The sequence below is a fragment of the Lycium barbarum genome, chromosome 1 (assembly GCF_019175385.1).
Source record: "Lycium barbarum isolate Lr01 chromosome 1, ASM1917538v2, whole genome shotgun sequence".
Lineage (NCBI taxonomy): Eukaryota > Viridiplantae > Streptophyta > Magnoliopsida > Solanales > Solanaceae > Lycium > Lycium barbarum.
This window is the reverse complement of record NC_083337.1, coordinates 154,300,753-154,317,212: the sequence shown is the minus strand read 5'-3', so window position 1 is coordinate 154,317,212 and position 16,460 is coordinate 154,300,753. Positions and strand designations below refer to the sequence as shown.

At 34.5% G+C, this 16,460-nt stretch overlaps 2 protein-coding genes across 5 annotated transcripts; one reads left to right on the top strand and one right to left on the bottom strand.

Moving 5' to 3' along the window:
* Positions 1 to 1,074: 1,074 nt before the first annotated feature.
* LOC132645730 (ELF3-like protein 2) lies at positions 1,075 to 6,061 on the top strand. Of its 4 annotated transcripts, none has more exons than XR_009584169.1 (5): positions 1,075 to 2,248; positions 2,894 to 3,855; positions 4,362 to 4,413; positions 4,677 to 5,823; positions 5,936 to 6,061. XR_009584169.1 is itself a non-coding variant. In XM_060362905.1 (5 exons), exons 1-5 carry the CDS (start codon positions 2,211 to 2,213, stop codon positions 5,670 to 5,672), a joined length of 2,088 nt encoding a protein of 695 aa, XP_060218888.1. In that variant the 5' UTR covers positions 2,061 to 2,210; the 3' UTR covers positions 5,673 to 5,889. The 4 variants fall into 4 exon arrangements, 3 of the variants coding, with proteins under 3 accessions (XP_060218877.1, XP_060218888.1, XP_060218898.1); XM_060362905.1 differs by lacking the exon at positions 5,936 to 6,061 and adding an exon at positions 2,705 to 2,744 and having other exon boundaries at positions 2,061 to 2,248; positions 4,677 to 5,889; XM_060362894.1 differs by lacking the exon at positions 5,936 to 6,061 and having other exon boundaries at positions 4,677 to 5,889.
* A 510-nt stretch (positions 6,062 to 6,571) lies between these two features.
* On the bottom strand, positions 6,572 to 9,367 carry LOC132645748 (glycosyltransferase BC10-like). The gene is made up of 2 exons (XM_060362929.1): positions 8,181 to 9,367; positions 6,572 to 7,427 (listed from the first exon to the last, which is right to left on the bottom strand). The coding sequence occupies exons 1-2, from the start codon at positions 8,682 to 8,684 to the stop codon at positions 6,786 to 6,788; spliced, it is 1,146 nt and encodes a 381-aa protein (XP_060218912.1). The 5' UTR covers positions 8,685 to 9,367; the 3' UTR covers positions 6,572 to 6,785.
* Between the last annotated feature and the right edge of the window lie 7,093 nt (positions 9,368 to 16,460).

Below are 16,460 nucleotides of genomic sequence, written 5' to 3'. Positions count from 1 at the left end.
TAAACAAGAGTTGCATTACATGTTAGGTTTGAAATATTAGCAAAGCAATCTCTCTATTGGTGGGACGAGTATACATAATACGAGCTGACAGAGTGAATAACACCTAAAACTAATGCCTGTCCAAGTTATTACTCCATTAATACAACTAATGGTAGCTAAATCACCCGTGACCTAGTTTTTGGTCACGTACAGATGCTAATGTTACCTGTTTACATGGGCTCTTATTTGCAAAGAAGTTGGGCTTTTTAAGGGCTTCAACCTAATTGGAAATTGGGCTAACACCTTAAAAGGACTTGATCCAGCTTTTTTTAGGCTTTGGAAATCGTTCAGACATTCAGTTGGCTTAATGGGTTTGTTCATCTTTACGTTATCGGGCAATTTGCACGATTGTCCTTATTCGGGGATGGTCTTTAATATTTGGCCCTCAAATTGCTGGTCTTTAATTTTTCCCTTCACTAAAAACCCCTTGGTTCCGGGGTCGAACCCTCACTCAGTAAAAAATTAAAAAGATTCTTCTTCTTTTGCCTTTTCAACTCAAACTAGAGAAAGCTAAGGTATACATTAATACAAATATAACATTGAAGCTTAAATAGCATAAGAAAGAAAAATTGTAGAACATAAAATTAATCAAGGGTTTTCAATAGGAGAATCCAAAGTATTTGAAGCTTAAATTGGAAATGCACTTGTATACACATTAGTTTATTGACTTACACATTTGATTTTATATTTTGGATGTCGGACAATTTTCAGTTATTCTACCCACAATTAAAATAATGAATTACTTCCAACCAAATATGGAAGAGTTTGTTACTCCACATTTTTTAAGAATAAAGTCGAGTTAAGCAAAAAAGTAAGGATATTAAAAATTGAAAAAAAAAGTTTTAAAAACCTGAAGAATTAAAATCTAATGGAAAATCTCTTATATAGTGGAAACAAAAATACATGCCATATATATATTTGATTAGTCAACGCTGTTTTTTTTTTTTCGCGTTACTCAGGTTCATGGAGTAATAATTTGAGATTCAACATGCAATATCATGAGTTTAACATATACGTCGGGTTAGGGTAAATTTTTACTCCACTCAGCATAATGCAATATCCTGTTTTAAAGTGAGATCTTTGTCCAGATATTTCGTAAAAAGATTGGACAATTTCGTACATGTGGGGTTCAATAACACGTACACATTTGTTACGGCAACTGTTGCTGTTTTGCCTTAGAGAGAAAGAAAAGGAAAGCGACTCAGTCACTCCCCACCATTTTTTTTTTTTTTTTTTGGTTTTGTTGGATTTAATGTTACGTACTATGTAGTAATATTCTGTGCCTTTTAACGTCCCTTACTCGTGGAAGTTCCAGTAATTTTATCCATCCTTTTGGCCCCACATTGTCCTCATTTTATTCTCCTTCTCATGTATTTCTTGATCTGATCTTCTTCTAAGATTCCCATATGATGCTCTTCTCTTGCTTAAAACTATCTTTATTCAATCTTATAATATCTGTTTGCTGATTATCTTGATTTTCCACACTCATTTCCCTTACAGGGCATTGCAAAAGCATTTCATAATAGGTTCTTGCATTCTGGATAATGGAAAATTTGCTTCTTCTATAGCAGCCTGTTTTGTTTCTCTTTCTTGCATCAATATTGAATTTTGACGTTTAAAAATCCGTTCTTGAATTGTAATTTCATGTGGTCTTGCTCATTGCTACTGATTTCCAGTCAAAAGAACCGATATTTTGAGGTGGGCTGATTGATTGTTGTGGGTACTTGAGGAATTGTTCTGCAACTTGATATAGCTTTGGTGGAAGAGAATTTGGGTTTGTACTAGTGAGCATTCTTGGACCTGGAACGGTCTCGTGAATAATGAAATGGTTCCTCTCTGGAAACGAGTACTCAAATTTTGTGTAGTTTATAATTTCAGACAGTTACTAATCTAGAGACCTATAGTAAGCGTCCTTCGCGACAATAGTGGCTTCGCCCTTCGGGTTGCTGAAGCCCTGAGAAACGAAAGGATGAAGGTAGGAAAAGATGAAGAGAGGGGTATGGATCCTCTGTTTCCTAGATTACATATAAATGATGCAGATAAAGGAGGTCCAAGAGCACCTCCAAGGAACAAAATGGCTCTTTGTGAACAGTCGTCCAGATCACCTCAAAGGTTAACCTCTACTTCTGCTCCTGCCCCTGGAACAATGTCAATGCTGCCTCTCCCGCCTAATGGTGGAAACTCTATTCCTACAGCATCTTCTAGTCTTGTAAGTACTGAATTTAGTGTATTCTTCTTATACTAATAAACTATAGAGGGACTTCTAAGTGTTGCTAGTATGTTATTTGGTAGAATTATGATAATTTGTTGGAATAAATTAAAAGCTAATTTGATGCTCCTATTACAGACCTTGCAGCCCTTTTAGGAAGTCAAAAGATAAAGTTTTTTCTATTACTGTGATATATCAGACTAATACTAGAAGTTCAGTCAATTGCATTATGCATAAATGTGTCAAACAAGGTAAAATATTGATGAACAAAAGTAATCTATGCAATTCATATGGTCTTAGGAAAAGAAGGTAAACTAGGTAAAGATACAATGATCGTAGAAGCATATACTAAGATCTTTCCTGTGATTCAATAATGACTTTATTCATCATCCAAAACCTTTGGATTTTCAATCTATTTGCATTCCTTTTGTTTACTTATTGCTCGTCCTGTTTCAGATTGAGTGAATCTGTTTATCCCCTTCATTGCCAACTCAAGGTATTAGAGAGTTGTACTTTTGATTCATAGATTATGCAGTAGATGGGAATTTCTTGAATGCTTTCGACGCATTATGACTGTTACGGCCAAGAAGGTTCATTATGCTGTTTCATTCAATCTGCTCACACAGCCTCTTGAACACCCTGTAGGTTGGTTGCAATAAAAGGAGTTTGTTTTCCCACAATTCATCTGAGTCTTCTCATTTTGTTGAGATACTTCATCCGTATTCTTCTGGTGGGACGAACTTTACAATGAGACGTCCTGATGTACAACCAGTGAAGTCGCTGAATCCTCAAGTTTTATGTCTTAAAGGGAATTTGCATGGTCCATCTCAGTTTAATTCTATTCAGCCACACAGTTTATCATACTCCAACAGTAACCCTTCTGCAAACAAGTTTGGAAGGGAAAATGATTTTTTTGGTCCAAAGTTCGTCGCATCAGGGAAACCTATATATCATGGTAACATCCATAAAAGTGCGGACAAAGAAAAAATGGCTATATCAAGCTCCAAACCATCCTTGAAATATCAAGGCGTTTTCGAAAAACAATTGAAGGATACAGGCAGTATGCAACTAAAGTGGAGCGAGCATAGTGCCAAACTTCCTGCTCCTCATCTGTCAACTGTAGAGAAGATAGTGGTGCGTCAAGCTCCAAGTCCAGGACGCAGTGAGCTAAATATCAAATCACTTGTATCAAGTGCTCCAGAAAATAGATGTGGTCTGGTTGGTGATTTGAATAGATGTAGTGGTTCTAATTCCGAATCTGATGAAGACTCTTGGATTATGCACAAAAGGAAGGCAGCAGAAGATGTTACATATGTGAAGCAAGAAGATACCACGACAAATAGACGTGCTTCCGTAATGGAAGGTCCGTCGTGTTCCTTTCTGCCTCACGGAGACAACCATCAGAGTCCGAAGAGAGTTAAATTCTCATCTGACTGCCCTGAAGGCCTAAGTAGAGGGCCTCCAGTAGTAGGAGGTACAGACAGAAGTGAAGGGATCTCAGTAGCTTCGTCCTTGAACTCTAGATTAGTAGAAAAATTGTCTTCAGATAATGTCATAGCATTATTAGGTCAAGAACTATTTTGGAAAGCAAGACGAACCATTGCACAGTAAGTCTCTATCACTGGTGATTTTTATGTATATCCAACTCATTGCGACAGTAGAATTGAAAATTTGTGGCTTGGCATAGGAGTTAGTCAAATATATGTGCTGATTCGAATTTGTATACTCACAACCTGAGTCATGCATATATCATATCATGTCTTTTTGTTTTCGCTCCATTTCATCCGTTTCATCTTTATAGAGGAGTTATCTTCGGAAACTATGGCCTATAAAAGTGGATGAAATCTAAAGTAGTCAAATTGGAATAAACCATTGTTCATACGTATACAAGAACCTCGAAATTGTAACTATCCATATGATCAAGCTTTGTTAGTTTAGTCTCTAGGTCTAATTTGCAGGACAGATCCCATCATTACTATGTTATAGTTGTTGCCCCTATTATGGCTTTCTGTAATGTGAACAGATTATTTATGATAGGCAGATCTTATCCTGTTTCATCTTCCAATATCGTTTCTGTGATCTACCATTTAACTTGCACTTCACTGTTTTTCAGCCAGCAACGGATCTTTGCAATGCAACTATTTGAGCTACACAGGCTGACAAAGGTACTTTGCACTTTTATCAGTTAGATTGCCTTTTTCTTTTGTTGGCTTGAAGAGACAAAGTGCTTAAGATTCAGATGAAGGGTTATGAGTTTAGTCTTTCATTTTCGATGTCCTACCTGTGTGCTTTGATAGAAGGGCAGAAAGCTCTTCTAACTCTATCTTCCATCAAGGACCAAGTTCAATAAAATCAATAATTAGAAGGGGGTTAAGGAGTTCTTTTGTGTAAATTTTTTAGGAACTTACTTATTTAATCATCTTTACAGGTACAGAAAATGATAGCCCGATCACCAGATATTTTGTTCAAAGACAACTTCTATATCCACCAACCTTCTATCAATTTTTCTTCCTTGAAGAATTTGCCATGTGATGATGTTATTGAACCTCCTGTAGTGGCTGTTGAACAAAAGATTTCTCCAAAACCAAACAATTTTGAGCATCCAGCAGATAATGCTTATCTTCCGCTCCCCAAAGATAATGATAAAAAGAATATACCACAGCTGTCAGCTCAAAAATCAAATGTAGGGCCAGTACCAACATCGAGATCTTTTGTATCCGATCCAAAATTATCACCTCGGTGCTACCAACCACCTCCTGGATATCAGTGGTTAGTTCCAATAAGGTCACCTTCTGAAGGACTTGTTTATAAACCTTATACAGGACCTTGTCCACCGCCTGGAGGAATTATCGTGCCAGTTTATGGTAGTTCCCGGCCAGCTACACTATCTCCCACTGGTGGAGATTTTGCGAATGTGCCTTATAGTGTACAGACTTCTCACAAGCAAGGTGTTGGGATTTTTCCTGGTCCTGCAATATTTGATCAGTCCTGCATTCAACCTTATTCCATGCCTGTGATAAAACCATCTGCTTCAAGTTCCGCTATCGAGCAAATGAATCCGTTTTCACAAATTATGTCAAGTGAGAAGGAGAATAGTCCATTTATGCCTCATAAAAAAACATGCAACATATCATGCCAGAAGAGCGCGGTCATGTCAGATTGTGACAGAACTTTTCAGGCCGATAGAGGGAGTGATATGCAAGGAAGTACTGCAAGTAGTCCTCCTGAGAGGGCGCAAAAGGATGCACTTTCTCTTTTTCCTATCACACCAACTGCAAAAGGTTCAGATCAACCAGTTCAAGATAACAATGCGGAGCAGCGAATTCAAGTGATCAAGGTTGTGCCCCATAACCCAAAGTCAGCATCTGAATCTGCAGCTCGAATTTTTAAGTCTATACAAGAAGAAAGGAAATTGAATTACTAGTATCCAAAACCTAACAACTTTAATCTTGTACGAAAAGCCCTTTCTGCTGTATGTTTTCCTTTATCTAAATTTCTTTCATTTTTTAGCTTCCTTCTTGGATTAAAGGTTCTTTACTGTAAATATATTCAATGGAAAGTGAAAAGCAACACAGGTTCATTCTTTTTCTACAATTTCTTCCTTCTCTTGATTTTCTTTTTCAATCATCCTGCTCCGTTATACTTTTCTGACTCTGTACATTGACTGGAAACTTGCTAAATGTGTAGGACTACAGTAAAGATACACGAGAATGTACAGTCTTAAAAATGGTTCTTACTGAGTTAAAAAAGAGATCTTCTTCTCCAAAATATTGGGTGGGAGCCAGTAGAGCAAGGACATGTTCATGTCCTTATCTTTCAGCAGAATGATACAATTTAAGCTACTCTTTGATGGCACCTGCGGCGTGTAGCATAATATATACAATTGTCTCGTAACAGGGCTCAATGAGACAGTCTAGTAAACATCTTTGATATTTTCTGTCGGAAGATACACTTCAGTAGCTTTCTTTAATTTAGTGATTCATCTGGCTGACTGCGCACATGGATATTCTTAGTATGTAATTGACTTCTTACAACCCTTTGTTGAACAAAACACAAGTTTCGATTATTCAAACTTCAAAATAACTGACCAAAATTTTCCGTTTAGTATGTTTCTGGACTTCTGTCTAATCTCTCTGGTTGTTCTTGTGTCAACAGTAATTTAGTTGAACTTTGTTTCCACAATGATGTTTTGAATCATAATAGTATCGAATGTAATCATGCTGCAACTAAAGCATCTAAGTTGTGCAGATGACAAAAAGTTTACACTGATGCCAGTACGGTTGATAAGTATTGGCTAGTACTAACATAAGAACTGAGAAGATATTCGACTCAAATATTTTTTCTGATAAGTAGAAATCCAACTCAAATATTAATTACTAGTATAATATGGTACAGTATCATCATATTCAAGAATATCCATATATCTTTAGTATACAATCGGAAATGCCAATCATATCATCAGGCGTCCAATAACTGCAATCATGTGGCAGAAAGCTTGTTTTCCTTCTCGAATATCAGACCACAAAGAAATGGTATTTCAGAAGCCCAGATACTTGGACGAGTGTTTTAATAAAGGATCTAATGCACTAGGAGAAAATTTTCTAGCAAAAAGGACACAAAGTGAAGTCGTCTGGTTATTGTAGACACACGTCCCGTGGCCTTCCGTGAGTTTCTTGAGTAACTGATCGGTAACATCAGCCTTTCCAAATGTTGCAGGATGAGCGCCACCTCTAGACCAATCTACCAAAGTGAGTCCCCTATTTGCCAGGAGATGAGGAGATTGGATGTGCAGCATTGTTGGGTAATAGTGTTCATCAGCATAGCATGCTGGTTTGCAAAACAGTTTAAATTTGGGGTAATATACCTCATCTTTCACAATGTCAATAGCCAGTTTCCTGTTGACTTCAAACCACTGGGATCCTTTACGCCATTGACTGATTTTAACCTCGGGTAACATCTTTTTATTATAACGCCCTCTACCAACAGGTCGAGGATCATCAAATACACCCACAAAGCTGTGCCTGGATTCTGATATGTAGCGGTAGACAACGCTGAAGTTGTGGAGAGGAATGCACGCCTCAGATAGGAGGACAAACCATTCGTTGGAGATATCAAGCAATGCATTAGCAAGAAGCCGTCTTTCTGCATCAATCACGCTTATTTTTCCCCACTCTGCCACCTACGCGAAATGGAAGTCACACAATTATGACCAGAATACATATTACTACTACAATACACTAGCCTCATCAGTTCTACTTCTCCTATTTAAACAGATTGTTTGGATGGTTGTTACGTATCGTTTCATAGCGTATCTTACTGTATTGTTTTGATGAATATAGCGTTTGGATAGACTGTATCATTTTCCGTTTTTACGTCATGCCACACATCAGCAATCTAAAGATTAAATTTACAATGTTATAAAGAAAATTAGGGGACAGGGTAGAGTTATTATAAAAACAAAAGGGATAAAGTAAAGATAATTAAATAATAAGCCAAGGTAAAATGAGCAAAAAAATAAAGTACTGGGCGCGATCACACCAAATCGGTCAGACTTTTCGTCGTTACATAACGATAAATTTAACCATACGATGTAATAAATTTAAGTAACAACCAAAACAAGCATTGTATTTAAAGTAACAATACCATACAACATTATATGTAACAGTCATCCAAACAAAGCTACTTGCACCACAAAACATGGAACCTAGATCAACAAAAAGCTTTTAAGACATATGGATTTGGAAAAATTGACAGCAAGTTTCAGCCTTATGACTCTTTATTAGTCACCAAAATAACTCAAATCAATCTTCTAATTTAAGTAACAAATAAACTATGGTGTCACTCACTCATCCCAAAATGTTACTTCACCATGTGACAGTAGACGGGAATAATATTTGTACTATTGGAAATTAAAGGGTGGTGCTCACATTACCTGACTAGGAATTTGCCTGCCATGAAATACTGATGAAGCTGGAAAATCAGATTTATATGATGGCAAGTTATGAATATAGATCGAATATAGCTGTTCGTTCCCCTTGAAGAATCTCTCCCACAACGGCGCCAAAGGCAAAGGTCCTCTAGCCAAGAACATGAACGCGATTTTAGGCGTTCTCTTAAAAGGCCAATTTTTCCTTTGAGGAACAAACGAAGCACGCCATAAAAGCTCAGTGTCATTCATGGAATGACGCAAGTTTGATGGAGGTCTAATCCAATTCTCTATACTATTTGTTTCTTGATAACATGGTTGTATTCTTGATTGTACTATAGGAAGTACGTTCTGCACTTCTGCAAATCTAAGCATACACATACTTAAAATAGAAAAACCAATTCCTAGACCCAAAAATAAAAGGAGAAACTGAAGTATTTTTAATGATAAAGGCTTGTTTTGATTTATTACTCCATTAGCAGTGTCTTTGCCCTGCTCTAAAGTCCCCATAATCCCAACAACACCAAATTCTCTTCACTTCTTTTTCTCCTTTTGCTACTCAAATCTTTTTTATGTTACCTAATTTGCTATGGCAGGGTGAATAGGTAGACAAGGGTGATTCATTAAGAAACTAACTTAAAAAGCAAAGTTTTTCAAATTTAGTTACTTCAGCTTATGGACGTTCAATTTAGGCAAAATATTTCAACAGAGATCATGAAAATCCATATAGGGGGAGGTAGAGTTGTTCCTTACCATAAAGGGACTATAGATAGATACATGAACCAAGAAGGATAAAAACTAAATCCCAAGATTTGGCTTCTTTTTTTTTTTCTTTTTTTTTTTTGGGGGGGGGGGGGGGGGGGGGGGCTTAATAAATGAGAATTTATGAAGAAGAATAAAAAAAAAAGGACACTAAAGACGTTTGGGTTTGAAGAACTAAACTGATTCTTGTTTTCACACAGTCGCCAAATCTGGAAGTAAGAATTTCATGAAGAAATCTATTATTCAAGTCTTGCTCACTTCCCAATGTTGATGCTATATGAGTATATTCTTATGGGCTTTTATGTGGTTACCTTTCCTGTACGCAAAACTGGAGTAGTCTATGCAAGAAAGAGACACACTAGAACTCAAAAAACTTTAATTAAAACTGTGTATTCGAAAAATTACTTACCCGTGGAAAAGGAGTGTCCAATTAGCTTTTATTTTTTTATTTAAAAAGAGTGTACACTTATCAAATTATAAAAAAAAAAAAAAAAAAAATTTCAGATTTACCCTTATATGTTAAGTGATCAAATCTCAATGCCTATTTAATTTGAGGCATATTAGTGAAATTACCTATTTTGCTTAAGAGTTGCTCCGTTATATTTTATTACGGGGTGTGTAAATGGCCAAGTGGATACTCTTTTTTAACCGGAAGAAATATTTTATATAGATAAATACTCCCCCATCACCATTTATGTGTCACATTTTGAATTTCGAGAGTCGACTAAATTTTTTTATTGATTGGATATTTATGTCTTCTGAACGTTTTATGTTGTTAATTACTGTAATTTATAATATATCAATTTTATTTCAAAAAAATTACTTTAAAAGCTTGAATCTCGAAATTTCAATTGTGTCACATAAATTAAAGACAAAAGGAATACGTAACTTATCCAAAATCCAATAAAAAAATGATTCAAAATATATAAATTAAAAATCCCGATTTCGCTTGTAAGACCCGTCCAATAGATTGGAAGTGGGAATTGAAGAAAAGTATGTCATCTTCATCGTTGCGAATGAGACGAGGAGATGTTGCACATTTATCTTCTATTTTGCCTCGAAAGTTCCAATTTGGTGGCGTTTGTTCAATAGTTAAACTAAACTGCAAAAAAAAAAAAAAAAAAAAAAAAAAAAATCGTTATAAAAAACTTTTTCAACCAAACAACAAGGTTAAAGGATCTTTTCAAACTTTTTTTGCTAAGATCGTTTTACAAGCAAACAGCAATATAGAAAAGTTCTCATGTTTTTGAGGAGAAAAAAAAAGGATAAAATTTTCCAAAACAGAACGCCAACTTAATATCAAATAAATGACATTGTTTCCATTTAGAAAGTTTAATTTTCAGGTATTGGTAATTAAAGGCTTTTATTTATAAAGTTGTGACTGATACTACTTTATAATAATATAATAATTTTTATTTAAATAACTAATATGTCAATACACAAAAAAATTTAGACGTGGTTGACTCTTAGCAGTTATCTTTTCAAGCAGGAGGTGTACTAGCAGTTACAGTATCTTTTCGTTACTCATTCCTTGACCTTAAACTAAACCTGGAATTTACTACTCATTTAATTAGTTACCTTAGTTTCTACATATTCCTCTTTTATCAAATTTTGAATTTTAAATGTTATCCATGTGTAGATAAAAGTTCAAGGCAAAGTTTATCATGAACTCAGCTGTTAACATCAATTTAAAAACAATAAACTTTTTACTCTAAATGAAACGTCATCTTTTTGATAAGGGATATTCTATATTTAGAACATGTATCTTTTTTCAATATCTCTTTTTTCATTTTCTTACTATTCATCATTTTGTGGTCAGAAAGTGCCTAATTTGAGGCGGACATCATGCATGAATTTGTCTAGTTTCTACTTTCTAGAGAGTAGAGTGGATGAAAAGTCTATGGAGAATTCCACCTTGCTGTCAAAGTGCTGATTAGAATAGAAGTAGGACTGTCGTATCTCAACCTTATACAAGTCGTTTGGTTCGCAGTTACGTTGAGATTATTTATGTGGAGATTAATAATAAAAAAAAATTAATGAGAAATAAATGTTGGTATGTGATAATTAAACAACGAAAGAATTATTGTTATGCAATAATTACTTAGTCGAGGACATTTTATCTTTTAAATAGTCTAATCCATGGGTAAATATATATTGCTAATACACATATTCCTATGTTACATTTTATCTTCTATAAAATAATACTTAGAATATGACAATTTGTTATGGCTGTTATTTAATACAGCCAACCAAATGCTGCATCAAATAATGTGACAATAATTTTTTCTTATGCTACCAACCAAAACTTATATTATATTGTTATTTTATAAGATTTACGTTGTGGTCAGTAAGTTGTAGAACACAATCGAGCAAACCATCCTTAAATTATTACGTACTTGGTACTTAGAAAAAAAGGAACCTGAAGTTACTCAGTTCTTTTTTAGCCAAGATTTCACTGTTTCAGTTCCAATTTTCTTATTTTCGACTCGTTGAAATTTCTTATAGTAACTCATACATTCGTTATCTTCTGGAAAATTAGAATTGTATATCATGTTTACATTAGTTTTCCTCTTGAACCTGTTCTTCTCAGAATTTACTGGTGAATATTCTTGTTGCTTCCGCCTATATGCAGGATTATTTGAATCAATAATTGAATACTTTTTATTGAACCAACATCCCCCTTTCCCAAAATGATGTGTGTTTTGAACCATTCATAATTAGACGACTTTTCTTATGTGATTTATTACAAAGAAATTGTTTTTCATTTGTTGGAGTACTTTGTAAACAGAAAACACCAACCTTTTCTACTGTAACATATTATTGCAACATAACATGCTAACTCGTTTATCAGCCCCATATATATGTCACGTAGTCATCAAACTTATAAAATACAATTTACTGAAACCGAATTAAGACTAATAAAAGGACGAAAATGGAAAGTTTTATCGATAATATTTGTAGAATGTCCTTATTGATAAAATTTATTGTAAGACGTACAGTTAGGGGTGTATATGGACCGGGTTGGTTCGGATTTTTTAAACACCAAACCAAACTAATTGCGTTGGGTTTTAAAATTTATACACCAAACAAAACCAATAAAATTCGGGTTTTTCAACCTCGAGTTTTCTCGGGTTGTTCGGGTTGTTCGGTTTTCTCGGATTTTTCGGGTTTTTTTTCGAAATAGTCTTGATACAAAACATATAACTTTTACTTTAAATATTTCTTTAGTCCTAGTAAGATACAATTATATAATTAAGGTGTTTCTTAAGAAAATAACACAAAATGTGAGAAGAGTGATGACATTGTATTAAAATATTCAACAAAAGCTAATATAATCGGTTAAAATAAATATTGCTAATTAACAAGCCATAAAAGAAAATGACCATAATCTAAAAATACTAAGTCATGCTAAAATAAGTATTAATTATATGAGAAAGAGAAAAAACTTAAGTTATGTATTTTTACTCTCTAAATCAATTATGCAAAACTAAAGAATAGATATTCAACATTATTGTCATTTCTAGTGGTAAATTGAATTTCTTTTGTTAGGATTAGTGTTGAGTTGGTTTTGGTTTGAACTTTATTTGAGTTACTAACATCCATAGGATATAAAACTTATTGGCATTCAAAATTCTAAGTTCAAGCTTGAATAATATGATAATAGATAAAAAAAATACGAAAAAATTTAAGATATATTTATAAATTACTTTACAAATAAATATTTTTATGTATAAAATATTTTAAAAATTGAATACATGTAATGTCGGGTTGGTTTGGTTCGGTTTGACTTTTTTTAGTTAAAACCAAACCAAACCAATTATGGTCGGGTTTTTTTTCCAATACCAAACCAAGTCAAACCAAATCACTAATCGGATTTTTTTCTCGATTTGACTCGATTTATTAGTTTGGTGTGATTTGTCGGTTTAGTTTGTACACCCCTGCTTACAGTTACTTGCCTTGAATTGTCCTTGTGCAAAGACAATAATTCATATTTAGGCTCTAAGAGTTGTAGAGTGGAAAACGGAGCTCTAGATTCTCCCATATAGGCTACGACTTAGAGAGCAACTACCGAACTTAACGTATTTAATTATTAGCTGTCAATCTTTTTACCTAATTTCAGGTCAAAAAAAAAAGGTCCAAATTGACTGGCTAGCCCAACGATCTTTTTGAAACTGACAAACAATTGAAGTGCATTAGAGTGTATTTCTAATTGGTCACCGTTGCTTGTAGAATATCATAAAAATAGAAAGAAGAGAGAAAAGCTATAGCTTTTGCAATGACATATATGTTGTTCTAAAATTGTTAGAATATAATGGCGTAAATTCTTTGCAAGCTTAGGTCGTGTTGTTGATGACAATTCTTGAGTATATCTCACTCGGGACAGGTGTATCTCTCAAAATTCAACGAGCTCTTCTAATACAAATGAGAAATAGAAACACCAAAATAATAAAGAAATATTTAGAATGTCACACTTACTAAATAACGGTCATAACAATCCGACGGTAGAAATTCTGAAATAATTAAGGGTCATGATATTGAGTTAAGTCACACTTAACCTAAAGGCATATAATAAGTACATTATAGTCTTGGAATTCCATATGTGAAACAGGGCAATGCTTGAAAAGTTTTTAAATCCTTAAATATACACATGAGCACGTATCATTCCCTATTAGTGATACTTAATTAATGAACCTAAAAATGGGGTTTTTTTTTTTTTTTGCCACTCACGTAATTAGGGTAAAAGAGTGAAGAACTGGCGTAAGAATATGAGAGATATAGCTCTAGGTTATGCTCTTCTTCTTACCTAGAAGAAGTCCCCAATCATTCAATTGATGGCACTTGTTAATGTACCTATAATTTTCGAGAAAATCGGCATGAAAATAAAACCAACCCACTCAATCACTCAATTATCCCAAACCTCAAATAAAATTAAAAGGGGTGAAAATCAACCCCCCCCCCCCCCAAATTTTGCTTTAAAAATCAAAACCCCCTCAACTTTGAACAATAGTGATTCTCCCCCTTTTATCCTAATTTACTTATTTAAATTCCTATGCTACCCTTACATTATCAACTTGTCTTTTGTACGTTCACTTCTTTAAAATCATGATTTTTTAAATCTCTTTAATCTATGTAACAAATTTCCTATAAAAAATTAAATATTGATTTCGAGACCGAAAAAGAAAAGTGAGAAATACTAGTTGAGTATATAACTTAATGCCGTTCTATAATGAAATAAATGAGAAGAAAAAGAATTTTTTTTATTAATAATTATCAAAACTCTGATATCTATTTATACAAGTAAAAATAACAGGTAATAATAACTTTATAAATATCTTTCAATGCAGGTAATCCAAAATAATTAATAAAAAAGAGGTATATTCTATAACAAATTCCTAAAAGATTATCTATTTATTATAAATGAATTTTAAATTATAATTTAAAGTATTCCATTAATGACAACCAAAACTCGTTTATATATTGACAATAGAGAATAAGAGAGAAGTGAAATTTAAATATACATATACATATATACATGTAAAAATAACATGTAATGTGTGTGTGTGTGTGTGTGTTTGTGTGTGTGTGTCTTAAAATATCAATCATAAAAGTAGCATTAGATTTTGTGATAAATTCATAAAAGGATTATTCTACTTATAATATGAATTCAATAAAGATCTATAAATACCTATGTTAAAAAAATATATATATATATAGTCGCTTGTCTTTTTAGTTGCGGTTTCCTCCAGTTTACATTGTCATGATTATTTTTTTTTATTTGTTAAAAGACAGAATCTGATCGATGTTAAGGGATAATGATGTGTTTTTATCTGTTCAAATGATTTAGTGAAGGTTGCCAGGTTATATAGTTTGGCTTTCAAATGCATAAGTGTTTAGTTTTAACTTAAAACTTGACTGTCGTATAAGTTATTTGGGTTGACATCTGTCTAGTTCATAGTTTGCAAACCTGCACCAATGCCCTATTAAGTCCTGTAATGTTGTTTAAAGTCCTTTGTTGACAAAATTGCTAGTTGTATACTATATGATCATTTCTGTTAAATCTGTACTTGATCAGGCTCATTTAACTATGTTTGTTTTAAGCATTGAATTTGTAGTTTACTGGATATGTTCAGGATGCCCGGACGCGGGGTGTATGGTTAAATGGATCGGAGCCGACGCCTCGGCAATATGATATGTTTTATTTTCTATATATATGAAAGGAGATGTTTTCCAAGGAAGTAAGGTACTATATGTACACATGGAGCGGGCTGCACGTTCCGCAGCAATATGTTATAGTATATACACATGTGGATCGGGCTGCACGTTCCGCAACGCTAAGCATGCATGGTATCCGCCAAAGGGCACTTATATGTACAGGTTACTTTCTTGTCTCATTATATGTCCTATGATCCCATGGTATTATTAATCGTACCTTATGTTTCTGTTTATATTATCTTCCATGCCTTACATACTCGTTACACTATTCGTACTGACGTCCCTTCTTGTGGACGCTTCGTTTCATGCCGCGCAGGTCAGCAGGTAGACGGACCTGATTCCTAGGAGTCCTATCAGCAGCAATTGGCAGCGCTCCAGTTGTCCCGGAGCCTCAGTTCCTTGGTACTATTTTTGTGTATATATTCGGGCACGGCAGTACTCGGCCCTTTCTATGTATATGTGTACTATGTTTAGAGGCTCGTAGACAGATGTGTACAGTTAGATGTTTTGTACTTTTGATGGCCCTCGTCGCTGTATAATGTGCTAGCAAAGTTTATTAGTCCATGTTTATAATTATGCTATTAATGTTAATGTTAAGCAACAAAAAAAAAATATATGGTATAGTTCATACGGCCCACTCAGTAATAGAGGTAAAATGACAGGTAAGGGGTGCTCGTCACGACCCCTAGTTGGGTCGTGACAAATCCCTTCCTTCACCATGAAATGACATTTCTCCCAATTAAGTTCAAGGTTGGTTTCTTCACACCGCTTCAATACCTTACCGATATTGGCAAGGCATTCTTCAAAGGAGTCACCAGCAACCGAAAAGTCATCCATAAATACTTCCAAGCAATCTTCCAGCATATCCGAGAAAATAGACATCATACACCGTTGGAATGTAGCCGGGGCATTGCATAAGCCAAAAGGCATTCGGCTAAAAGCAAAGGTGCCATAAGGACAAGTGAAAGTGGTTTTCTCTTGGTTCTCTAAGGCAATGTTAATTTGGTTGTACCCCGAATAGCCATCCAAAAAGCAATAATATGATCTTCCGGCTAGCCGATCAAGCATTTGATCAATAAAAGGCATAGGAAAGTGGTCTTTACAAGTTGCAGTGTTGAGCTTTCGATAGTCCATACACACTCGCCATCCGGTGACCGTCCTTGTAGGAATTAACTCATTCTTGGAATTAGGGACAACGGTGATGCCCCCCTTCTTTGGCACACATTGTATCGGACTCACCCATGGACTATTTGCAATTGGGTATACAACACCCGCATCCAACCATTTGATTATCTCCTTCTTGACCACTTC

Bases quoted from the DNA above. Each gene is read 5' to 3' on its own strand.
- LOC132645748 (XM_060362929.1), bottom strand. From the start codon at position 8,684: ATGGGGACTTTAGAGCAGGGCAAAGACACTGCTAATGGAGTAATAAAT. The intron at 7,428-8,180 runs GTAATGTGAGCA...CATTTCGCGTAG, and splicing joins GCAGGCAAATTCCTAGTCAG to GTGGCAGAGTGGGGAAAAAT.
- LOC132645730 (XM_060362894.1), top strand. From the start codon at position 2,009: ATGAAGGTAGGAAAAGATGAAGAGAGGGGTATGGATCCTCTGTTTCCT. The intron at 3,856-4,361 runs GTAAGTCTCTAT...ACTGTTTTTCAG, and splicing joins GCAAGACGAACCATTGCACA to CCAGCAACGGATCTTTGCAA. The intron at 4,414-4,676 runs GTACTTTGCACT...TCATCTTTACAG, and splicing joins AGCTACACAGGCTGACAAAG to GTACAGAAAATGATAGCCCG.